This window comes from Pongo pygmaeus, chromosome 6 (genome assembly GCF_028885625.2).
Source record: "Pongo pygmaeus isolate AG05252 chromosome 6, NHGRI_mPonPyg2-v2.0_pri, whole genome shotgun sequence".
NCBI lineage: Eukaryota > Metazoa > Chordata > Mammalia > Primates > Hominidae > Pongo > Pongo pygmaeus.
Window position 1 is genome coordinate 65,041,937 of NC_072379.2, and position 26,473 is coordinate 65,068,409.

General features: G+C 37.6%; 1 protein-coding gene across 1 annotated transcript in view; it reads right to left on the reverse strand.

The window, feature by feature from the left end:
* Positions 1-26,473, reverse strand: part of DNAH11 (dynein axonemal heavy chain 11) — a 355,283-nt gene that overhangs the window by 255,809 nt on the left and 73,001 nt on the right. Inside the window, exons 23-28 of the mRNA XM_063667481.1 lie at positions 25,625-25,783; positions 24,174-24,296; positions 23,314-23,436; positions 9,615-9,839; positions 8,033-8,124; positions 6,663-6,789 (exon numbers count right to left, since the gene is read on the reverse strand). Coding sequence (XP_063523551.1) covers positions 6,663-6,789; positions 8,033-8,124; positions 9,615-9,839; positions 23,314-23,436; positions 24,174-24,296; positions 25,625-25,783 — 849 coding nt within the window. The remainder of the gene's footprint in view (positions 1-6,662; positions 6,790-8,032; positions 8,125-9,614; positions 9,840-23,313; positions 23,437-24,173; positions 24,297-25,624; positions 25,784-26,473) is intronic.

A 26,473-nucleotide genomic window follows, 5' to 3' on the forward strand; every position in this document is an offset into this window, starting at 1 on the left:
ATCTGATTTTTAGATATAGTAGATTCCTCCTCCCCCTACTCTGGCAAATTTCTGTCCAATCCATCTTAGAACCATTTATTATTATTGTTCGATTCTCTGTATATATCCTCCTTAATGGGGCCTGAGTTCCAGTTTTATTTTATTTTTCTCCTTCTTTCAAGTTCCATGAGCCTCTTGAAAGCTCTGATCAGCTTCTCATGCCGTTGGCCACATCTACGAATTATCAAATGTCTTGAGGAGAAAAGCAGCACCAAACATTAGGCAAATCTCTTTGTGCTTTCTTCTGCTGCTATCTTAGCCCCTGGAACACTAATTCTTCAATACTCTTTAAATGCTCTTCAGTGCATTTAAGCAGATTTAGTTAAATATTTTATCCAGCTTTTCTAGTTGTTTTCAGAAAGAACAGTACTCTGTTAAAAGCTAATCTGTTATAGCTGGAAGCTCTACCCACTGAGTTTAAGCTGGAACTGAACAACCTTCATCAAGTGACATCAAAGCAAGCCTGAGACCAGAACAATTTCAGATTCCACAGAAGGGCCTAGAAAATCCTTGCTGGCAGGACCTCACATTTATAACATTTAATTTTTGGACCTCATAACATTGAAGTGATATTTTACTTTAATCTCATATTATAATAACCTTAATGTTGTTGTACAACTTATACATTGGCTATGGAGAGAATTCCAAAGGGGCTACAATAGAATACAATGCAGTGGCAACACATATGCAAAATGAAGAAAAAATTGTGCATATTGTTATACAATTTGTGATTAACCACATATTCATCATTTTGAGAAGATAATCAAGGATAATCTCCATGGGATTATATAATTTATGGCATTTATTTTGAAAGTAGATTCTCTATTTTCTTGTCATACACCTGAATACCTGAACCTCTAGGTGAATCAGGCTGCCTTTATGTTAAGGTATCCATTTAAAATATTACATATTCATAAGTCATGCCAAGCAGAGTTGCTCTTACACTGTACTTTCTGTGACAGACTACACTTTCATGAGCAGCTTCTATTCCTTCCTCCTCAGCTGCAGGTAAATAGAGCCAATGGCAAGATGGTCAAAACCAGGACCCCTTTTCTGTGTCCTTTTGCTCCTTCTTTCTCATTCCTTCTTCAGCCCCAACTTAAACTCAGGAGCAACCACTTCCTCCACATTAGATACGTCTTATCTTTCCAGCTTTCTACTTCCTTTAGGAAAGTTAGAATTTTTTTATGGATTTCATTTTAACTAAAACTAATTCATTCTTGCATGCCCTCAACTTACCATGTACATTTTGAGTCTTTTTCCTATTAATTTTCTAAAGAAGAATATCCTCCTGTCAGTGAAGGTTTTGGCATACTATGAATGATTATTGAGCTCCATCCTCTTAAAATTCATATGCTGAGACACTTTTACTCTATCAGGAAGATAACCAAATGGAAGCTCTGCATAAAAACATACTGTGCTTGTGGGAATGTGGGGTCTAGATATTTGCTCCTTTAAGATCCGATGGTGCTTTTTATCACCTAATATAAAGCTCATTTCTCACAAGCACCTTTTTGAATGCCAATATTTACAGTCTATTAGAGGTATCAGTTGAGTGCCATCTGTCTCATCGCTGCAATTTAGGGGATTTCTCCAAAGACAAGTTGGCAGATTTCCTTGTGTGTAGATTGGTGCAGATGCCCTTGAAGGGCATTTCTTCATGCAAACATTAAGCATTCCTGAGTACATGTATCTTGTCATTTTAGAGAATGCATTGTGGCTTCAATTTCCACAGCTACAACCATCTAGCAGCCACAGTAAGTCATATTTTAAAAAGGTGAAATTAATTTTAATGTATATTTAATCCAGTATATCCCAAAATATTATCATTCAACATGTGAGTAATATAAAAAGTGAGATCTTTTCCATTATTTTATTTGCAGCAAGTCTTTGAAACCAGGTATGTATTTTATATTTACAGCACAGCTCAATTTGGATTTTTCATCTGAAAATGGTACACCTGTATTTGCGTTTCATACAATATGCAGGGGCAAAGGTAGATTCACACACCCACGTTGTTTCAAACACGCAATGTTTTCCAATAACTGAATCAAATATCAATTTTTAGATTTAAATCAATTGCAATTCATTACAATAAAAAGTCAGTTCCTTAGCTGCCACATTTCAAGTGCTCAGTAGCCATATAAGAATCACAGCTACCCCATTAGAAGCACAAGTAGAGCCAATCACGTTGACGGCGAGTCTTTCTTTAGTATAGCTCTATTGTGGATTAGCTTCTCCAAACCTAACTTTATGGAGAAGTTAAATGTTTTATAGACGAGAGAAAGAAAATGTGCAAACTGTTCTCAGACAAAAAGACCTTTCACATCATTAGGAATCAGCGGTTAAAAACACCTTGATTGCCCAAAGTTGTCAGTTATTTTAAGGTAGTATATAACAACCTGAAAGGGTGCAAAAGGGTAAACTGATATTATTTTGTCTGACTTTAACAACTATACTAGTTCGGTTAAAAAATACAAATGTTTTTCTGAAAGGGGAAAAAAATACCAAATAATGTTAATACTGAATCCCATAAGGACTTCAGGCCAGTTGTCCATAGCTATCGCACCATGTCAATGAATCCTGCAAATACACCTTTAAGTTTTATTTCTACAGCAACTACGAGAGACTTTTACCATTGAAGTTAAGCAGCACCTGTATCTACCATCCTTTAGTTAATCAATAACCTTGGGAGGTCAGGCTAAATTTTGAGGGAAGGAAATTTTTAAAACTTGACCTTAACCAAACTTACTCCTAAGCTGATAATTACTGACAGCATTCTAGACACACCAATTTTATCACTCTGTCATTCCAACTCTTGTATCTTAAACTGGGGGTTTCTGCTTACAGAATGGCTGTTGTAGTGGTTATCAGACCTCCCTGGCTGGTCTATCCAAGCTGATCACATTCCACAATTAACTGCAGAAACTCTCACTCGGACCAACACTCTTAAATGGAGTGTGGGTGAGTAAAGGAGGGACACCTGGAAAATTCGTCATTCACAAGATGTCAAGATGAGTTATCTACCCACAAAGGGTGCCTTTTATGGGGAAATTGCATTGTTGCTCCACAAGCTGCAGTTGCCATGTTATCTCGGTCACACTACAGGGAGCACATTCAGGAATGTTAGCACAAAAGGCAGAGACGGAAAGACTAAGTCTGGTGGTCTGAAACTGATTCTAATATTGAAAAGAGGGTAAGAGAGTGTGGCAAGATCACACTCTCTGGCATAACAGCCTGTAGCATTAACTATTCCATAGTTAGTGAACAAGAATTCAGAATGCATGTTGAATTTGCAGAACCATTTCTTTCAGGGAAAGAAGCCGACTATGGCTCTAGATGACTCAAATGGCCCTTAGCTCCTTCTCAACAAGTCACTCTTGGATGGTTATTTGTACCACAAAGGCTGCTAAACACTTCTTCTAATAATAGACCTTTAGTAACAGTGTGATAGCATTTTATGTAAATTTTAATTGTTCAAAATTTAAGTAGTGTACACCAAAAGACCTCAATGAAATCACATTTTGAGCACAACTTGGAATACAAATTTTCTCAAAATTTCAAAATATATCAAAAATATATGTAACCACTTCAAATCTGTGTGTCAGAACTGTAAGCATGTTTATACTGTGGCCACAGGACTGGATCCTTTTAGCCGGCAAGAAGAAATACCCACCTCCCTTTGTTAGCGTGGTGGCATTTATCAGCACAGTTGTGAGGGAGTTTGGAGAGCTCCATGCTATGATTTTAACATTCAGCTTCATCATCATTTCAAATGTCTCAAACGTCTTATATAATCTAGTCATTCATTAAGGAGGGGTACTAGTACTGAGCAATGTACCTGGAATTCAGGGATTTAGAACGCGTAGTTAAAATGCTATGAATGGGGTAGGTGAGGAGACATCCACAGTAAGTCACACTGATAATGGAGAAGATAGCACTCTGTAAAATACCGAAGTCATGTTGTAAAAAATTTTTTTAAAGGATGTAAAAACCACATCACTGAAATGTGAAAAATAAACTGGCATCAGGGATGCACAGACTGTGAGTCAACATGTAGTTTAGCTAAGGCATGAAGGATTTTTTGATGATTTAAAAGGAGGGTGAACAGAGTTGGTGACAAGAATTCATTGAGTGATCTTTTCCTCTAACACAGACTAGGACTTCAATTAAGGACAAAGAGGTAGTGACTATGTGCACATTCTGAAGGTAATGGACATGGGTTAGGACCGTTAGTCCTTCCAGGGTTTGGTAAGACACATCTCAATACCCCACCCTCCTCCACCTCCATGCACGCCTTCTACAGAAAGTACCATAGGGAGGAAGAGGGCAAAGGAGGTCATCTGCACAGTGTGAGTTATCAGCCACGATGGGGAGGCCATGGCATCTCCCTCCCCTTTTGTGGGTAAGGTAGAAGACTGGATCCCCCAACCTCCACTCTAAGGTCAAGGAAGAGGAATAGGAGAATCACTCATAAAAACTCTGGGCACCAGTAGGAAGTGAATCTTTGATGTGCCCCTTGTTTGGACATCTGCCTAGGTAGGAAAAGAGAAGGAAGATGGAACCAGGTGGCTGGTTACACTGCCAGGAGCAAGAACTGGGAGGATTAAAGTGGGAGTGGCTCTGGCATATATATCCCTGGGGAGGTTCCCTTTGTCCAGAGGACCTGCACACATGTTCCACCAGAAACCCAGCACGTGGATCCTTGCTGCTAAGGGTGAAGATGGACAGTCACTGCTGCCAAGGGAAGGAGGAGCAGTCATTAAGAAAGGGCAAGAACTGATAGATCACACCCCTAAACCCCTCCCCATGATACATGGGCAGAGATGGGGGGTGAAAGAGCTGAAGTCTCCCTCCCAACCCCAAGTTATTAAATGAAAGCTTGGCCTTGACATGGAGATGAGATGGAAATTTCCAACTAGAATATGCTGAGTTGCTTTTGGTTTATTTTTTAAGTTTTTAATAATAAAGGGGGACCAGGAAATTATGATACCTGCCTGAGCTATTATTTAGGGGTCTGCTACGTGTGCAAAGAGATTCGGCAGGGCACATGTGAGATTAGTAATTGCAGAAAGATAAAACTGTTTCATGACTGTTATTCCATGGAATTAATATTATTCAATAAACCAGTCACATAAGTGTTCACTGTGTTTAAATAATATGATTAAAAGAAAAAGAATGCCTACCTACTTACAGATTTATGCACCTCTCTGCTAACTTACTTATTGAAAATTCATTTTGCATTATAAGCATTTCAGATTTGAAAAGTATTCAGAAACATGTACTTTCATGAAATATAATACCTGCTACCCTCATATAGTCACCCTGGGCAGAGGGTTCAGCTGCTGGTCATGAGGATAACCTCAGGGGCTTATTGAAGCATAGTGTAGTTACAACTATTATGTTTCAAAATAGTTTTCTCAAAGGCATCCAACTGTGTGCTAATAAGTATGTAAAAGATGGAGATAGTAGATTCACAGTCAATTTAACCACAGAGATTTTATTTGCAAAGCCATCTGGAAATTAGCATGAATATACAAAACAGTACTACCTGAGTGGCGATCCTGAACACGTTGCCCAAATTGTCCAAAAATTCTGTTACTAATAGCACGACTGCACTTGTATTATCAACAACAAGAATAGCCAACCAACTGAATTTAGGTTCAAAGTTAAGTGACGAACAAGAGAGAAATAATTAAGATAAATACTGTGCCCAAAGAACAGCAAAATTCAGGGAACTGCAATGTGAAGAGACACACATTCTAAAGAAAATGGCACAAAAAATACCTAGAGAAAAATTTTTCTGAGAAAAAAAACATGGAGAAAAGTCCACAATTATATAGCACAAGCTTCAGTTTCAAAATAATCTGTAATATACAGTCAACTCTAGGAGTGACCAGCTACGTCAGCCACAACAACTGTAAGATCTAAGTGAATAGGAATGATTGAGTAGGTCTAAATGAAAGGCAACATTCTCTTAACGTCTGTAGGAAGGAGTGCTTTGGAATTTGTACAGTTTGTCCCTGATCTGAGCTCTCAGATTACACAAGCTAGTATCTGTTTTTATTTGCTTTAAATATTGACACGGGAATCAGCAAAAAGATGATGCATTATTTTTGCAGAGATAGGGGAAAATTAGAGGGTTAATTCGGGATGATCCTGAAATTATACAAATCTAACTTGGACAGCACGGAAGATTAGCCCAATGTCATAATTATGAAGATGACTCTGGAGGGAGGAGTAAGAAGGTACCAGCCATGATCTTGTTCCAAGTGACCCTTTCTCCCCTAGGAAAGCTGCTAACCAGGCAATGGATGCCCCAGCTCTTGTCCCAGAATTCCGGGGGATTTGGCGACAGTGTTTCTTTCCATCAACTTCTTTCAGCACTCTAAGCCTTACACACTTAATATAGTTCCTCTTTACGGAGCACCAGACAGTTATTCTTCCTACTCCCTTTTGCACAGCCTCTGACATCCCTCTGATGCTACATTACAAATTTTAACTGCAGATTTTCTAGTTCCTGGCCCATGTGACATGACAGGTAGCATTTGACAATGATAGAGACACTATGACATTCCTCAGCGAACACGGTACAATACGAGACTTTCAAAAAAAAATATTACCTGTTTAGGCTGAGCTCCTTTTGAGAGAATGTCAAGTAAATCAGCAGAAGAGATGAAATAGAAGCGAGGAAAGGCTATGCGCTTGGTTTCCAGGTATTCAGTGAGAGCTTTTTCACAAAGAGAAAGCCTACATGAATGAAAAATATTTTTAAGCATATCTTATCCATTCAGTCATTAAAACTTCAGCAAAACAAAACTCAAGTCCTCTCTGTCCATTCATTATAGTAAACTCACTGTTTAATAGGTAGCTTACTTCCTTCTGACACCATCATCTATCTTGCTTATGACTAATATACAAGTTATGCCAAGTAGAAGAGTACTATGCCAAATACACACACACACACACACACACACACACACACACACACACACCATTAGTTGTGGCTAAATATGAATTAGACTTAGGTTTACGTTATTCATTGCTTTTCTGAATGACACTCCTAAACAGCAGTGGAGAAGACTAGGCCGCCATCCTTCAACCTGAGAGCAAAATGCACTGGTAAGATGTAATTGGTTTACAGCCTTCTTTTCCCCCACTGGATGTCTACAAAACACAAGTGACTTCCCTCCTGTCAGGTATTCAGAGGAGTCATAAGATCCAGAGTTGGTTCTACTTTATTGCCCTTAGCAGAGCAGAAATGACCCAGAGGCAGAGCCCCGAAGCCCCAAAGAGCATCACTCAAATGAAATAATTAACTTCGCCGTTTTTATTACCAAAAAAACTTTCAGACTATAAAACTGCTTTGTTTATAAAATATAAAATTGTATCTAGATCTGTTCCTTACCTTGCAACAAAAAAAGGATCGCAGTTCCACAACCCATCATTTTAGTAGCAGATCTGCCCATTTTTAATCAAAAGCCAGAATATTCTTATGACCACTAACTGTTATAGAATTAAATGTGAAAATTACTTTAGAAATCGCCCTTGGGACAATGATTTTAAAAATGCTACTGTGCTCCCTCAGGATAATTTCTAATAAAATGAAACTATATAGAAACTGAAGGACTACATTAACTGAGTGCAATCCCAGTTCCTGGCACACAGTAGGTGCTCAATCAATATTTACAGGATAGTTTGATGAAATAATTGATCAATCAGTCATGTCAATTCTCTTGATAATAAGATACTCTAATTTTACTAGTATAATACTCCTCTCAGAAAACAAATATTTTTGGGTTTATTTACATTAACTTACTATATATATGTTCCATGTCATATGTACGAGATAACTAGATAATTATAAGCAAAATTACAAAATAATTTAGTAGAGGTTGCACCTCCATAACACAGTATTAAATACTATTAGGTATGTGAAAAAGACTTCATAAAATTCTAGTAAATTGATTATCTTACATAGCTTTATTCTTACCTGGACTGTAAATCTTTAAGTTTTTCATAGAGATTAGGTCTGCACGTTGCTTCTAACACATTTTCTACTTTGGCTGTCTTGAACATTAACTCCTGTATGAAAGTACAATACCGGGCCGTGGATATTAGAACAATCTTTTCTAAACTTTTAATCATTTCGAGAATAAAAAAATGAAGAACAAAGAATGAAGAGGCAAGGTCACAGATACTTCTAAGAATGTCTGACACCACATCTGCTTACTCTTGCTTTTCAACTCTTAGATGAAGATCAAAAGCAATGTACAAGCACACCGTTTTTATAAAAATAAATGTGATAAGCATTGTCACCACTTTAGGCCCACACAGAATTTTTCTCTTCTAAATCAAATGAAAAAGAGTGAAGGCAAAAGGAGACAAGGAAGGGAGAATGGGAAGAGGAAAAAGAAGAGAAAGGGAGACAGGTAGGAGGAGGCGGGGGCGGGGGAGGGGCGGGGAGGAGAAGGAGAGAGAAAGGCAGAAAGGGAGGAAGGGAGAGAGAGAGAATGAGAGAGCACCCAGAATCTTAAAAAGCACACCTACGTATAAAAACGAGAGAGATCTAAACAATCTATTTTTTCTTCCTCAAAAGTTAAATGGCTTAAAATTTATCTGTGACTTCTACTTTAGGTAGAAAGAAAAAACCTTTTAATCTCAATTTTTATGAGAAATAGTCACTCTCCTTTGCTAGAAATCTCTCCAATCAATTATCATTATGGGCACCATGCCACGCGCTTTCTATGGCTTTTACAGAAAAGAAAAACCCAAACTAGTAGTATTATTTTCTACCTGTTGTCGTTTCTCAGTCTTTTACTTCTGAAGATGAATCTGTTTACCTTTATTACCACAAGGGTCAGCACAAATATGGCCTGATGTTTGTTTTTGCATGACCTAGCAGCTAAAAATGGTTCTTAAATTTATTTTGGAGACAGGGTCTCATTCTGTCACCTGGGCTGGAGTGCAGTGCTGCAGTCATAGCTCACTGTAACCTCAAACTACCTTGGCTCAAGTGATCCTCCCACCTCAGCCTCCCGAGTAGCTAGGACTGCAAGCGTGGGCCACCTTGCCCAGCTAATTATTAAAATTTTTTTAGTAGAGAAGGGGTCTCACTATATTGCCTAGGCTTGTCTCAAACTCCTAGCCTCAAGCCATCCTCCTACCTTGGACTCCCAAAAGGCTGGGATTATAGGTATGAGCTACCGAGCCTAGCCTACGTTTTTAAATCATTGAAAAAAATAAAAAACAGTACATTTTGTGACACATGAAAACTATGTGAAATTCAAATTTCAGTGTCTACAAGTAAAGTTTTATTGGCATATAACCATATCCATTTGTTTATATATTACCCATGTCTTCTTTCATGTTATAATGGCAGCATTCAGAAGGTGTTAGAGAGGCTGCATGATCCACACAGGCTGAAATATTTATTACCTGGCCCTTTGCAGGAAAAGTCTCCTGACTCCTGCTTACTCATGCAAAAATACATTCATTTTTATAAATACGATGCTCCAAATCATGTTTCTTTACAAAACTTTGCTAGAATAGCATACAGCCTGTCTTTGACAAACCTTAAATTCAGCATCCACCCCATCAAATCTTCTAGCATCTTTCACAAGCTGGATTCGAATATCTTCTGAACAGACAAAAATGCTTTCCAGGTGAGACCAAGTTCGCTGGACTTCCATCCAAGTGAAGATGACCAAGTCTGCTATGTTTAATTTATTTTGCCAGCTTAACACTTGCTCAATGAAATATTCTACATACTTGCTTTGAAGAAGAGTCTGCAACTGAACCTAAAATAAAGGCAAAGAATTTTAAATAGTAGCTAAATTTAGTAGAATGTGAGTGCTATGAGGGAGGGACTATATCTACTCTGTTTATTGCTGGATTCTTAGACTGAGCAAGTAATATATGGAACTGGCATTTAATAAGTTTTTGCTAAATGAGTGAATGAGTGAATTAATAGTAGTAAATATTCATATTAACATTTTTCCAAAAAGAAAAAAAAGATAAATATAAGCAGCTGTATCTCATATGTCTTTCTCAAGAAGGCCCTGCATCTATTGCAGGCAGAAAAAAAATACTGTGTATTGGGGTTCAGCACTGGGAATTAAACTGTATTCTTTCATTGCTCTTCCCCTCATCCCTGCCTATTAGTCATGCCAAGATTGTGTAGGTATGTGTTTATTAATCTTAAAAAAATAGGCTGGGCACGGTGGCTCACGCCTGTAATCCCAGCACTTTGGGAGGCCAAGGTGGGCGGATCACGAGGTCAGGAGATTGAGACCATCCTGGCTAACACGGTGAAACCCCATCTCTACTAAAAATACAAAAAATTAGCTGGGCGTGGTGGCGGGCACCTGTAGTCCCAGCTACTTGGGAGGTTGAGGCAGAAGGATGGTGTGAACCTGGGAGGCAGAGCTTGCAGTGAGCTGAGATCACACCACTGCACTCCAAGCCTGGGCAACAGAGTGAGACTCTGTCTCAAATAAATAAATAAATAAATAAAATTAAATAAATAAATGAATAAATAAATAAACTGCCCCCCATCAGCCTGCTAGGCCCTTGAGCTTCCACTTTCCTCCCTTTTCAGTTTACTGCTAAGCTCCACAGCTCTCCTATCACCAGCGCTTGTTTTTGTTTCGTTTTTTCAAGTATTGGTTGCAGTTTTATTTTGAAAAGAATGCTATAATTAATGTGGTTTTTGTTTCTCATGTTTATATTAAAAGAAAAGCTAACAAACTCTATTTTAATTAAATATGGCTAGTATGTCTGAAACGCTTCCATCACATAGCATTACATATCTGCCTAACTTAAATGTTTTAAGTCTGTCCTCATACGTCTTTTTTTCCCTTCCAACATTTATTTTGGGTTTGGGGGGTACATATGCAGGCTTGTTACATAGGTAAATTGCATGTTATGGGGGTTTGGTGTGCAGACAATTTTATCACCCACGTAATGAGCATAGTACCTGACAGGTAGGTTTTTGATCCTCACCCTCGTCCTGCCCTCCACTCTCAGCTAGCCCCCAGTGTGTATCATTCCCCTTCTTTGTGTCCATGGGTACTCAACGTTTAGCTCAGCAGTGCTTGTTTTAATGCCATGCAGTCTAGATAGAATAGTGAGAAGTATTCTATGACATTGGAATCTCAGAAAGTCACTGAGTAGAATGACCTCTACTCCTCATTTTTCTCTACTCTAGGTATTTAACATACTTGACTCTTCTTTGAGGGAAAAACCTCATGCCTTGACTTCTCTATGATGTTACAGTATCCTGTTTCAAGCATTTCTCTGACCACTCTCTTGCTGCCTCCTTTTTGTCTTCTCCTCTTGCTCACTGAAATCAGCCTTTTTCAACGCTCTATTCTCAGCTGGCTTATCTCCTTTACTCTCCTTAACTAGTTCATCAAGTCTCAAGATACTGACAGTGAACTCCCAGCTACCAGTTCTTGGCTGAACCTCTGTATTGAGCTGTGGTCTGGTGTTTCACCCTTGCATAAATGTCCTTCACACTGAATAAACCAATAATAACAGTGTCATCTCTCCAAACCAGTTTCTTTTCCTATATGTCTTATGTCTAATAATAACACTACTGTTATTTCCTCTGAATAGTTTGTCTCTTCTACATTTCTTCTCATGTCTGAACAGATGCTAACACTGTAATTTTAGAATTCAAGACCATATATCATGTGCTCAATGAATAAATAAATACATGTTGAGTATTAGAACTAGGAAAAAGTAAAAGATCACAATTTAAAATTTAAAAAATCTGATTAAAAATGTATATGAACCCAACATCAGAGAACCTAAATATATAAATCAAATATTAACAGATCTGAAGTATGAGATAGACCGCAATACAGTAATAGAAAGGGACTATAACATTCCACTTTCAACAATGGATAGATCATCTGGACAGAAAATCAAGAGAGAAACAGTGGACTTGAACACCTTAGACCAAATAGACCTAATGGACATAGACAGACTATTTCTTCCAATAGCAGAATACAGATTTTTCTCAAGTGCAAATGAAACATTCTCCAAGACAGACCATGTGTTAGGCCAGCAATATGGTTTGGCTGTGTCCCCACCCAAATCTCATCTTGAATTCCCACATGTTGTGGGAGGGACCCAGTGGGAGGTAACTGAATCATGGGGGCAGGTCTTTCGCATGCAGTTCTCATGATTGTGAATAAGTTTCGCAAGATCTGATGGTTTTAAAAAGGGCAGTTTGCCAGCACAAGCTCTCTTGTCTGCCGCTATGGGGGACGTGCCTTTCACCTTCCACCATGATTGTGAGGCCTCCCCAGCCACATGGAACTGTAAGTCCAATAAACCTCTTTCTTTTATAAATTGCCCAATCTTGGGTATGTCTTTATCGCAGCATGAAAATGAACTAATACAGTAAATTGGTACCAATAGGGTGGGGTACTACTGAAAAGATACCCAAAAATGTGGAAGCAACTTTGGAACTGGTAACAGGCAGAGGTTGGAACAGTTTGGAGGGCTCAAAAGAAGATAGGAAAATGTGGGAAAGTTTGAAACTCCCTAGAGACTTGAATGGCTTTGACCCAAATGCTGATAATGACATGGACAATGAAATCCAGGCTGAAGTGGTCTCAGATGGAGATGAAAAACTTGTTGGGAACTGGAGCAAAGGTGACTCTTGTTATGTTTCAGCAAAGAGACTGGTAGAATTTTTCCCCTGCCCTAGAGATTTGTGGCACTTTGAACTTGAGAGAGATAATTTAGCATACCTGGCAGAAGAAATTTCTAAGCAACAAAGCATTCAAGAGGTGACTTGGGTGCTGTTAAAGGAATTCAGTTTTATAAGGGAAGCAGAGCATAGAAGTTCAGAAAATTTGTAGCCTGACAATGTGATAGAAAAGAAAATCCCATATTCTGAGGAGAAATTCAACCTGACTGCAGAAATTTGCAAAAGTAACCAGGAGCCAAATGTTAATCTCCAAGGCAATGGTGAAAAGGTTTCCAGGGCATCAGACACCTTTGTGGCAGGCCCTCCCATCACAGGCCTGGAGGCATTGGAGGAAAAAGGGGTTTTCTGGGCCAGGCCCAGGGTTCCCGTGCTGTGTGCAGCCTAGAGACTTGGTGCCCTGCATCCCAGCCACTCCAGCCATGGCTCAAAGGAGCCAACATAGAGCTCAGGATGTGGCTTCAGAGGATGTAAACCTCAAGCATTGGCAGCTTCCATGTGGTGTTGAGTCTGCCAGTGCACAAAAGTCAAGAACTGAGGTGTGGGAACCTCTACCTAGATTTCACAAGATGTATGGAAATGCCTGGATGCCCAGGCAGAAGTTTGCTGCAGGGGCAGCATCCTCATGGAGAACCTCTGCTATGGCAGTGCAGAATGGAAATGTGGGATCAGAGCCCCCACACAAAGTTCCTACTGGGGCACTAACTAGTGAAGCCATGAGAAGAGGGCCACTGTCCTCCAGACACCAGAAAGGCAGATCCACCGACAGCTTGCACTGTGCACCTGGAAAAGCTGCAGATACTCAACACCAGCCTGTGAAAGCAGCCAGTAGGGAGGCTGTACCCCAAAAAGCCACAGGGGCGGAGCTGCCCAAGACTGTAGGAACCCACCTCTTGCATCAGCGTGACCTGGATGTGAGACATGGAGTCAAAGGAGATCATTCTGGAGCTTTAAGATTTGACTGCCCCGCTGGATTTCAGACTTGCATGGGGCCTGTAGCCCCTTTGTTTTGGCTAGTTTCTCCCATTTGGAATGGCTGTATTTATCCAATAGCTGTATCTCCATTTTATCTAGGAAGTAACTAACTTGCTTTTGATTTTACAGGCTCATAGGTAGAGGGACTTGCCTTGTCTCAGATGAGACTTCGAACTGTGGACTCTTGAGTTAATGCTGAAATAAGACTTTGGGGGACTTTTGGGAAGGCATGATTGGTTTTGAAATGTGAGGACATGATTTGGGAGGGGCCGGGGGCGGAATGATATGTTTTGGCTGTCTCCCTACCCAAATCTCATCTTGAATTCCCATGTGTTGTGAGAAGGACCCAGTGGGAGGTAACTGAATCATGGGGGCAGGTCCTTCCCATGCTGTTCTCATGACTGTAAATAAGCCTCAAGAGATCTGATGGTTTTACAAAGGGGAATTTGCCTGCACAAGCTTTCTTCTCTTGTCTGCTGCCATGCGAGACATGCCTTTCACCATCCACTACAACTGTGAGGCCTCCCTAGCCACATGGAACTGTAAGTCCAATAAACCTCTTTCTTTTGTAAATTGCCCAGTCCTGGGTATGTCTTTATCAGCAGCATGAAAACGGACTAATACAGCCACAAAACAAGTCTTAACAAATTTAAGAGAAAAAAGAATGAAAAGCAGTGAAGATTGTCTACGAGATAAATAATACTAAAAACTTTTGAAAACCTAAGATATAAATATCCAGGTACAAGAAGGTCGGAGAACACCAAATAGAACTGACCCAAATACTACTACCCGAAGTCGTATAATAATCAAACTCTCAAAGGTCAAGGACACATAGAGAATCCTAAAGCAACAAAAGAAAAGAAGCAAATAAGATATAAAGGAGCACCAATTTGACAAAAGACATCTCAAAAGAAAGAATACAGGCCAGTAGGAAGTGGAATGACATTTTCAAAGTGCTAAATGTAACAACAAAACAAACCCCTGCTAACCAAGAATACTGTGTCCTGCAAACTTACACTTCAAATATGAGAGACAGATTAAAGTATTTTCCCTGACAAACAAAAGCTGAGCTAATTCACCACCACCAGAATAGTTTTACAAAAAATGCTAAAGGAAATTCTTCAATCTGAAATAGAAAAACACTGACATTAAACAATGTATTTAAAGCCATAAAACCCACTGGTAAAATTAAATATGTGAACAAACACAGAATATTCTAGTACTGTAACTACGGTGTGTAATCTACTCATACCCCTGGCATGAAGCCCAAAAGACAAATCTATCAAAAACAATAGCTACAGCAAACTGTTAAGAGATAGACAATATAAAAATATACAAATTGAGACAACCAAAGCTCAAAATGTGGGGTGGGGGGAAGGAATGGAGTTTCTTCTTCATTTTTTCTTTGGGTTTCTTTTCTTTGTGATCTAATATAAGTTGTCATCTCTTTAAAATAACTTGGTATAGTTTTTCTAAGCCTCATGGTAACCACAATGCAAAAACCTGTAACAGATTCACTAAAAATAATAAGCATTGAATTAAAACATATTAACAGAGAAAATCGCTTAACAATAAAGGAAGACAGTAAGAAAGTAAAAAAGAAAAATTATAAAACAACCAGAAGATAAGTAACAAAATGGCAGTAATAAGTCCTTAATAACAACACTGACCATAAATGGACTCAATTCTCCAATTAAATGCATAAAGTGGCTGAATAGCTAAAGAAACATAACAGAACTATACAGTGCCTACAAGAAACCCACTTCACCTATAAAGACACATATAGACTGAAAGTGAAAGAGTGGAAAATGATATACCATGCAACTAGAAACCAAAAAAGAGTAAGAGTAGCTATACTAAGATCAGATAAAATATATTACAATCAAGACTGTAAAAAGAGGTAAAGAAGATAACTACATAATGATAAAGGAATCAATTAGGCAAGAGAAAATAATAATTATAAGTATTAAATATCTGTGCACCCAACACCTAAACTCCCAAGTATATAACACAAACATTAATAGACCTAAAGGGATAAAGGGAAAGACAGGCTGCAACACAATGATAGTACAGGACTTTAACACCCCATTCTCAGTAATGGACAGATCTTCCAGATTTTAAAAATCAACAAAGAAACATCAGAGTTAAACTACACACTAGACCTAGTAGTCCTGACTGACTGACACAGAATATTTTACCCAACTACTGCAGAATACAAATTCTTTTTGTCAGCACATGGATTCTCCAGAATAGATCATATCTTAGGGCACAAAACAAGTTTCAAAAAATTCTAAAAAGTAGAAATCATATCGAGTACCTTTTCTGATTACAATGAAATAAAACTAGAAATCATTAACAAGAGGAACCTTAGAAATGTCACAAACACATGGAAATTAAACAACATGCTCCTAACCAACCAATAAATCAATGAAGAAATTAAGAAGGAAATGTAAAAATTTTCTGAAACAAATTAAAATGGAAATAAAACATATCAAAATCTATGTGATACAATAAAAGCCAGTAATAAGAGGGAAGTTTAGAGCAACAAGCACATATATCAAAAAAGTAGAAGGCCTTCAAATAAACAACCTAACAATACACCTCAAGGAACTAGAAAAGCAAAAACAATCCCAACTGAACATCAGCAAAAGGAAAGGAATAACAAGGATGAGAGCTGAAATAAATAAAATTAAAACTGAAGAAAAAATACAGAAGATCAACAACACGAAAGTTGGTTTTGTGAAAAGATAAAATTGATAAGCCTTTAGCTAGACTAAGAAAATGAAGCCAGCATTACCCTGATACCAAGAGCAGAAAAGGACACAAAAGAGAAAATTACAGGCCAATATTACAGATAAACATAGATGCCACAATTCTCTACAAAATATTAGCTGATGGAATTCAACAATACATTAAAAAATCATTCACCATGGTTAAGTGGGAGTCATTCCAGGGATAGAAGGATAGTTTAATTTATGTGAGTCAAGAAATGTGATGTAGCACATCAATAGAACCAAGAAGAAAAACCATATGATTATTCCAACAAATTTCAAAAAGGCGTTTGATAAAATTCAACAACCTTTTATGATAAAAACCCTCATCAAAATTGGCACAGAAGGAACATATCTCAAAATAGTAAAGGTCATATACAACAAACCCACAGCTAACATTGTACTGAATGGGGAAAATTTGATAGCCTTTCCTCTAAGATCTGGAACAAGACAAGATACCCTTTTTCACTCTTTGTATTCAATATAGTATTAGAAGTCCTGGTCAGAGCAATTAGGCAAGAGAAAGAAATAAAAGGCATTCAAACTGGAAGGTGGAAGTCAAATTAGCCTTGTTCTCAGATTACATGATCTTGTACCTAGAAAAACCTAAAGACTCCACCAAAAAAAACTGTTAGAACTGATAAACAAGTTTAGGAAAGTTGCAGGATACAAAGTAGACATACAAAAAACAGTTGCATTTATATGTACCAACAGAAAACCTTTGAAAAAAGAAATCAAGAAGGCAATCACATTTACAATAGCTACAAATAATATAAAATATGTAGGAATCAAATTAACCAAAGAAGTGAAAGATGAAAAGTGAAAGTTTCTATATGAGAAACATTATGAAACACTAATGAAAGAAACTGAAGACACACACAAAAAACAGAAAGATATTCCATGCTCATGGATTGGAAGAGTATTGTTAAAATGACAATATTACCCAAAGCAATTTCTAAATTCAATGCAATCTCTAACAAAATACCAATGACTTTTTTCCATAGAAATAGAAAAAGTTTCAAAATTTATATGGAATCACAGAAGACCCTGAATAGTCAAAGCAATCCTGAGCAAAAAGAACAAAGCTAGAGGCATCAAACTACCTGTCTTTGAAATTTACTACAAAGCTATATAGTAACCAAATCAGCATAGTACTGGCATAATAACAGACACAGAGAGCAATGGAACAGAATAGAGACCCAAGATATAAACCCATACATTTACAGCCAATTAATTTTCAGCTAAGGTGCCAAGAACATACAATGGGGAAAGGACAGTCTTTTCAATAAATGGTACTGGGAAAACTGGATAACCATATGCAGAAGAATGAAACTAGATTCCTATCCCTCAATGTAAACAAAAATCAAATCAAAATGGATTAAGAGTTGAATCTAAGACCTGAAACTATAAAACTACTAGAAGAAAACACTGGAGAAATGCTCCAGGATTTTGGTGTGGGCAAAGATTTTTTTGTGTGTGTAAGACTTCAAAAGCCCAGGCAACAAAAACAAAACTGGGCAAACAGGATCATGCCAAGACAAAACGCTTCTGCACAGCAATAGAAACAATTAACGAAGTGAAGAGGCAACCTACAGAATGGGAGAAAATATTTGCAAACTACTCATCTGATAAGGGATTAATAACCAGAATACATACGAAATTCAAACAACCCAGTGGCAAAACAAAAACAAAACAAAACCCCAATCTGATTTTAAAATGGGCAAAATATTTGAATAGGCATTTCTCAAAAGAAGACATACAGGCCGGGCGCTGTGGCTTACGCCTTTAATCCCACACTTTAGGGGCAGAGGCAGGCAGATCACAAGGTCAGGAGATCGAGACCATCCTGGCTAACATAGTGAAACCCCATCTCTACTAAAAATAGAAAAAATTAGCCAGGCATGGTGGCGGGCACCTGTAGTCCCAGCTACTTGGGAGGCTGAGGCAGAAGAATGGCGTGAACCCGGAAGGCAGAGCTTGCAGTGAGCCAAGATCACGCCACTGTACTCCAGCCTGGGTGACAGAGGAGACCCCGCCTCAAAAAAAAAAAAAGACATACAAATGGCCAACAGTTATATGAAAAAATGCTCAACATCACTAATCCTAAGAGAAATGCAAATCATAATACAATGAGATATGATGTCACCCCAGTTAAATGGCTTTTACCAAAAAGGCAAAAATGGATGCTGCTGGCAAGGATGTGGAGAAAGGGGAACACTTGCCCACGGTTGGTAGAAATGTAAATTAGTATAGTCACTATGGAGAACAGTACGGAGAGTTTTCAAAGAACTAAAAATGTAATCCAGCAATTCCACTACCAGGTATATACCCAAAAGAAAAAATCAGTATGTTGAAAAAACACCTGCACTTCCATGTTTTTTGCAGTACTATTTTACAATAGCCAAAATAAAGAATTGACCTAAGTGCCCACTAACAGATAGATTTAAGAATGGTATATACATACAATAGAATATTATTCAGCCATAAAAATAATAATGAAATCATGTCATTTGCAGCAATGTGGATGGAACTGGAGGACATTATGTTAAGTGAAATAAGGCAAGCATAGAAAGACAAATATCACGCATTCCCACTCATATATGGGAATTTTTTTTAAAAAGTGGGTCTCATAAGACCCAGTATTAGATAGATCAGTAGGGTGGCTACAGTTTACAATAATCTATTGTGTATTTCAAAAGATCTAGAAGAGAAAAATTCCAGTAGTTTTAGCACAAAGACAAATATTTAAGATGATGGTCATCCCAATTACACTGATTTGATCTTTACGTTTTATATGCATATATTAAATTATCACATGTATCCCCAAATTATGTACATCTCTTATGCATCAATATGAAAAAAATAAATGTTTTCTAAGTCTGCCAGATAATCTTAGATAAAAACTTCAGAAGATCAAAAATAACATCAAGTATTTTTCCAATCACAGTGGCATAAAAGTATAAATTAGTAACAGCAGGAATTTTGGAAACTCACAAATACATGAAAATTATAACATGCTCCCAAACAACCAATGGGTCAAAGAAGAAATCAAAAGAGAAATTTTAAAATATATTGAGACAAATGAAAACAGGAACACAACATACTAAAACTTATGGAATGCAGCAAAACCAGTTCTAAGAGGGAAGTTTTTAGCAATAAATGTTTACAACAACAAGAAAATCTCAAATAAACAACTTAATGCTAACCTTCAGGAACTAGAAAAAGAAGAACAAACTAAGCCCACAATCAATAGTAGGAAAAAATGATAAAGATCAGAGCAGTAATTGATGAAATAGAGACTACAAAGACAAGAAAAAGACCAATGGAATGAAGAACTGGTTTTTTGAATAGTAAACAAAATCAACAAACCTTTAGCCAGACTAAGGAAAGAAGGGAGATAACTCAAAATCAGAAATGAAAGAAGAGTTATTACAACTGATATGACAGAAATACAAAGGATCATAAGAGACTACTATGAACAGTTATATGTCAACAAATTGAAATGGTTAAGTTCCTAGAAACATACAACCTACCAAGACTGAATCAAGAAGAAATAAAAGATCTGAACAGATGAGTAAAGACACTGATTCAATACTAAAATATTTCCCCTCAAAAGAAAGGCCTAGGACAGGAGGGCTTCATGGTGGAATTCTGCCAAACATTTAAATAAGAACTAATACTAATTCTTCTCAAACTCTTCCAAAAAAACTTAAGGAGAAATACTTCCAAACTCACTTTATGAGGCCATGATTATCCTGATACCAAAGCCAAACAAGGACACCACAAGTAAAGAAAATTAGAAGCCAATATCCCTGATGAACATAAATTTAAAAAATCATCAGCAAAATACTAGCAAACTGATTTTAACAGTACACTAAAAAGGATCATTCACCATGATCAAGTGGGATTTATCTCAGGAATGCAAGGATATGCAAATCAATAAATGTGATATACCATATTTAACAGAAAGGACAAAACAATATGAACATCTGAATACATGCAGAAAAGGCATTTGATAAAATTCAACATCATTTCATGATTAAAAACTCCCAACAAAATTGGCATATAAAGAATGTACTTCAGCACAATAAAGGCTGAACATGAAAAGCACACAGCTAATATACTCAACAGCAAAAAATCAAAAGCTTTTTGTCTAAAATCAGGAATAAGACAAGGATGCCCACTCTCATGCTTCTATTCAATACAGTACTGGAAGATCTAGCCAGAGCAACTAGACAAGAAATAAAAAGCACTCAAATGGAAAGGAAGAAGTGAAATTGTGTCTGTTTGCTGATGACATAATCTTATATTTAGAAAATCCTAACAGCTCCATCCTAAAACTGTTAGAACTAATAAATGAATATAGTAAACTTGTAAGGTACAAAACCAACACACAAAAATCAGCATTCTTTTATACTAACAACAAACTATCTGAAAAAGAAATTAAGAAATCAATCCAATTCACGATAGTATCAAACAATAAAATACTTCAGTAAATTTACCAAAGGAGGTGAAATATCTGTATACTAAAAACTACAAAACATTGATGAAAAAATGTAGATAATACAAATAAATTGAAAAGTATTCAGTATTTAAAGTTATCCAAGTATTTAATATTGTTAAAATGTTCATACTACCTGCTACTGTACTACCTGTTATTGTGTCTCAAAGCTCATGTGCTGCAAACTTAATCAACAATGCAACAGTGTTTGAGGTGGGACCTTTAAGAGGTATTGTGAGGGCTGTGCCCTCATTAGTGGATTAGTGATATTAAGAAAGTGGATTCTTGTCAGTCACCATGTGCAAAAAAATTTTACAGAAGAAAAAAACATGTAAAAGAAAGTGGGTTCATTATAATGACTGGGTTTGTTATAAAAGTAAGTTCAACCTTCCCTTTCTCTCTCTTACCATGTGACGCCTTCTGCCACGTTATGACACAGCAAGAAGGCTCTCACCAACTGCAGCCCTTTGATCTTGGACTTCTCAGTCTTCAGAACAGCAAGCCAAACAAATTACTGCTCATTTTAAGTAACCCAGTCTGCGGCATTCTGTTGTAGTAGCACAAAACAGACTAAGACACTACCCCAAAGAGATCTATAGAATCAATGCAATCCCTACTAAAATTCCAATGTCATGTTTTCCAGAAATAGAAAAAAGAATCCTAAAATTTGTATGAATTGACGAAAGACCTAGAATAGCCCAAACAATCTTGAGCATAAAGAACAAAGCTGGAGGCATCACACTACCTGACTTCAAAATCCATTACAAAGCTATAGTAATCAAAAGAGCATGATATGGGCATAAAAACAAACACATTGACCAATGGAACAGAATACGGAGCCGAGAAATAAACTTACATATTTATGGTGGATTGATTTTCAATAAAATTTCCAAGAACACACAATGGAGAAAAGACAATTTCTTCAATAAGTGGTGCTTTGAAAAGTGGATATCCACAAGCAGAAAAATGAAATTGGACCCTTATCTCACACCATATAAAAAAACCAACTCACAATGGATTGAAGACTGAAATGTAAGACCTAAAACTATAAAATTACTAGAAGAAAACTAGGGGAAGTGCTCTACAACATTGGTCTACAAAAAGATTTCTTGAATATGACTTCAAAAGCACAGGCAAAGGCAAAAACAAAGAAATCAGATTGCATCAAACTAAAAAGCTTCTGTATAGCAATGGAAACAAAAGAGCAAAGCTACAATTGATGGATTGGGAGAAAATATTTGCAAACCATAGATATAATAAGGGGCTAATTTCCAAAATATCTAAGAAACTTAACTCAAAAGCAAAAAACCAAGTAACCCAATCAAAAAAATGGGCAAAGGATCTAAACAGTTATTTCTCAAAAGGTGACTTACAAATGACCAACAGATATTTGAAAAAATGTTCATCATCCATGATCATCAAGGAAATGCAAATTTAAACCACAATAAGATATCACTTCACACCTGTTAGAATGGCTATTATCAAAAAGACAAAAGACAAGGGTAGGTGAGAGTGTATAGAAAAGGGAACCCTTTTGCACTGTTGGTGGGAATATAAATTAATACAGCTTTTATGGAAAACAGGATGGAGTTTCCTCAGAAAACTCAAAATAGACTTACCATATGATTTGACAATCCCACTTCTGGGTATATACCCAAAGGAAATGAAATCAGTAGGCTGAAGACATATCTGTACTCTCATGTTCATTGCAGCATTATTCACAATAGCTAAGATATGAAAGCCACCTAGGTGTCCATTATGAGATGAATGGATAAAGAACATGTGGTATATAAACACAATGGAATATCACCCAGCCTTTAAAAAGAAAAAATCCTGATTTGCAACAACATGGATGACCCTAAAGGACATTATGCTAAGAAAAATAAGCCAGGAACAAAAAGACAAATATTGTATGATGTCACCTACACATGCAATCTAAAAAAGTTGAACTCATAGAAATAGAGAGTAGAATGATGGTTACCAGAGCCTGGGGGAAGGGGAAAGAGGAGCTGTTGATCAAAGGGTACAAATTTTCAGTTAGACAGGAGGAATAAGCTTTAGTGATCTATTGCACAGTTGGTGACTACAATATATAATAATGCATTGTACTTTTCAAAATTCCTAAAGGAGATTTTAAGTGATTCACCACAAAAAAAATGTTAAGTATATGAGATGACGGTTAGCCTGATTTAATCATTCCACATTGTAAACATATATCAAAACATCACATTGTACCCTATATATACAATTATTTGTCAAATAAAAATAAAATTAAAAAATAAATGCAATAAAAATATCAATCTTACTTGGTTGTGCTCTAGAGTTTCAAAAAGTTGTTCATCAAACTTTAGTAATGGAATGCCTGTTCGATAGTGAACTTCATAAGAAAACTTCACGGTTGCCCAGGTCTGACTGATTTCAGTAATAACCTAGTAATCAACAATATAAACTAATTAATGTGCACAAAATTTAATTGAGAATCAATATCTAGACTATTATCTGGAATTAATTTTTTTTCAATTTTCAAAAAGGCAAACTGATATCAAATATTACTGGCTTCAGTTTTTTCCTCCAAGTAATTCATGTTAATGGGGTTTGAAGAATGAATTTTATCACATCAAAGGAATGGGCATCACACTAACATCAAACTTCTATTGAATGTGAGTTTATCATCCCTAACCAAAACAGAATTTGAGAGCAGGAAGGGACTTAAATGTTTGGTAGATATTATTTACAAATTAGCCAGCATGAAACAGGTAATGCCTTAAATGGGAATCAATCTGTCTTCTGTGTGAATCTGGGTAAGTTAATTACCTCTTTATACCTCAGTTTCCCCATCTGTAAAATAGAGATACTATTACTTACCTCAGAAGATTAAATGGATTAATATAAATAAAGCACTCAGAGTGGTGCTGGCTACAAAATAAAGGACATGTAAGTATTTTCTGCTATAACCATCATCATCAACAAGACCAATCCTCCAGTTTTACTGTGGCTTAGAATGATTCTAGTTCCTGCTCATCCCACACCTAATGAACAGCAAGGAACAAACTGGGACTCGTCTCTCCAGGCTCCCAGGACATCAAAAGGACTTTTCTCTAAGTTGGCTTCTATGCAAATACCCAAAATTAGCCAAGTAGAAATGACTCAGCCCCGAGGACACTACCTTCTCAGTCCCCAGCTCTTTTACCGCCTTGTCCACAATCCTTCGGACATCATCTTCCACTCTGTGTAACTGCAGTGCTAACAAATCTGCCAAAGTTGTGGCTTCATTTATTAAAAACTTGACCTGATTAGGGGGAAAAAAAAGGTAGACTTTATATTCCACGTATATTAACAGTTCCTTTTGCCTAAAGACTGGTGAAATGAATCTTAACTAAAATATACTCAAGTCAGGTGCTGAGTACATCTCTCATCTTGAAAGATGTGGACAATCTAAGACATTCCTTTTTAACTCACAATTCCTGAGGCATCACCTGCCGGAAGCAAGGGCCAAAGTTTAGTCACATCCGTGCTACACTATTTTCTTTGTTTCACATCTTTCCCTTGTCAGCACGTTTCTTATCTCCTTTGCCCACAAAACCTATTTTTAAAGAGAATCTCATTGTTCATTTATTACAATTTGGTCGAAATCCCAGGAATCAGGTAGTGGTTCATTTGTCTTTTCTTCCTAAAGAACCCTATTCACTGAACATAATTCCCAGCTGCTTCTGTGATTTAACCTAGTTTTATCACTAATTTAATCTCAGTTCATTGGCAAAAAAATAATCTTACTCACAGTGTCATTATTCATATTTACCATGTGAAAAATAATTCTCATTTCCACATTGTCTTGTGACAATGACTCCCCCTCTCTCACGTTGACTCTCCTTCCCTCCCCTATATTTGGTCCTTGAGACATCCTCAGCTCTTCGACATACCCAAACTCACTCATGTCTCCTGTAAGTGAAGAGTTGAGCCAGCCACATGGGTTGCAGGAAAGCCATTTTCTTTCCGGCTTTTGCTAAGAATATCCAGAATCTGCTTCTTGGAGGCTGCCACCCTCTGTCCCTCCCTACCCTCTAACATTCCTTAGCACCATCCACCCCTCTGCATAAGAGGACCAAATGCCCTGATTTGCTCAGGACTGAGGGGTTTCTAGCAAGTGGATTTCAGGGATGTGAGACTTTCAGTGCTAAAACCTGGAAAGTCCTGAGAAAGCTAGATGAGTTTGCCAACCTATCTCTGTGTCAACTTTGGCCTCACTCCAGAGTTGCTGGGAGCCAGGGAGCTAGGTCTGCCCTTGAGAAAGAATGAGCAGAGATGTGTAATAGGGCCGCCCTGATTAGTTGTGCAATTTGTGTACTGAACATGGACACCAGCCCAGACGACAAATGGAGATGGAAGCCAGCCTCCGCTCTGCTGTCCTGGGGACAGCCTGGAGGAGGGTGCCTTTTTAAAAATTGTCTGTCAGATCAGGTGACTTTTTCTAGCTGGCAAAAAGGCATAACACAGCAAGTAGAGGCTATGCTGAGGGGGGTCTTTTCATAAATTACACTTCATCCCAGATGATGCAAACCAAGAAGTAACACTTCACAGTCACAAAAATGTTCAATTAGTGAGACTGAGGATACTGACCCCAATAGCTTTCATCAGCTGGTGCCAATGCCTGTCCCTGAGGGCAGGGCTCTGTAACTCTGTGATGGCCCTCAGGGAGGCTGTCATGTCCTTAACTGTGCCTTCCAGGCCCGTGTAAGCATCCCAGACGCGGACTTCCTTGTTGAGTGACCAAATTTCCTAAAGAAAAGTGGAGGAAAAAACCTAGCTCCCAAGATATAACACAGTATATATTAATAATTTACCTCCTTTGATATACATTTCCCAACTCCTGGATTAGAAAAGAGTGAAAGCATTTGAACTCCTATACTAAGGACAAAAACCAGAGAAACAAAAAGGGATCCACTCATTTGTACATTACAAGCCCACTCTGTACAAGCCACTTGTTTACACTGCTTTCTCATTCACAAGATCTAACTGAATGTCCCATGAGGAAACATAGGTAAGAGTTCACGGGACATGTGCAATGAAGAATGTTTCCTCTATAAACATAAATAAATGGAAACAGACTGTTATTAGATTACTAAGACCTCCTTCGGAATACCTGACTCATTTAAACAATAGCCTTGGAATGTTGATTATCTTTGAGTGCCTGTTTCTTGAAACTTAAATATTTCATCATCTTAAAATGCCAAGTAGGTCCCTTGACTTGGCTGGTCCTCTCAGCCCAAGGAACAACATCAGCAATTGTGAATGAGAAAATCCATAGGAAAACAACTAGAACTTAGCACGAAATAAAGGACAATGTGACCCCATGACATCCAAAATAATGAAGGGACATTTTAGTTTGGGTCTTTGGGACTGGCATAATATAGGGGAAAATACAGGCAAGAGTGGGTAGGAGCTGAGGCAAGGAAGCCCCAGGGTGGA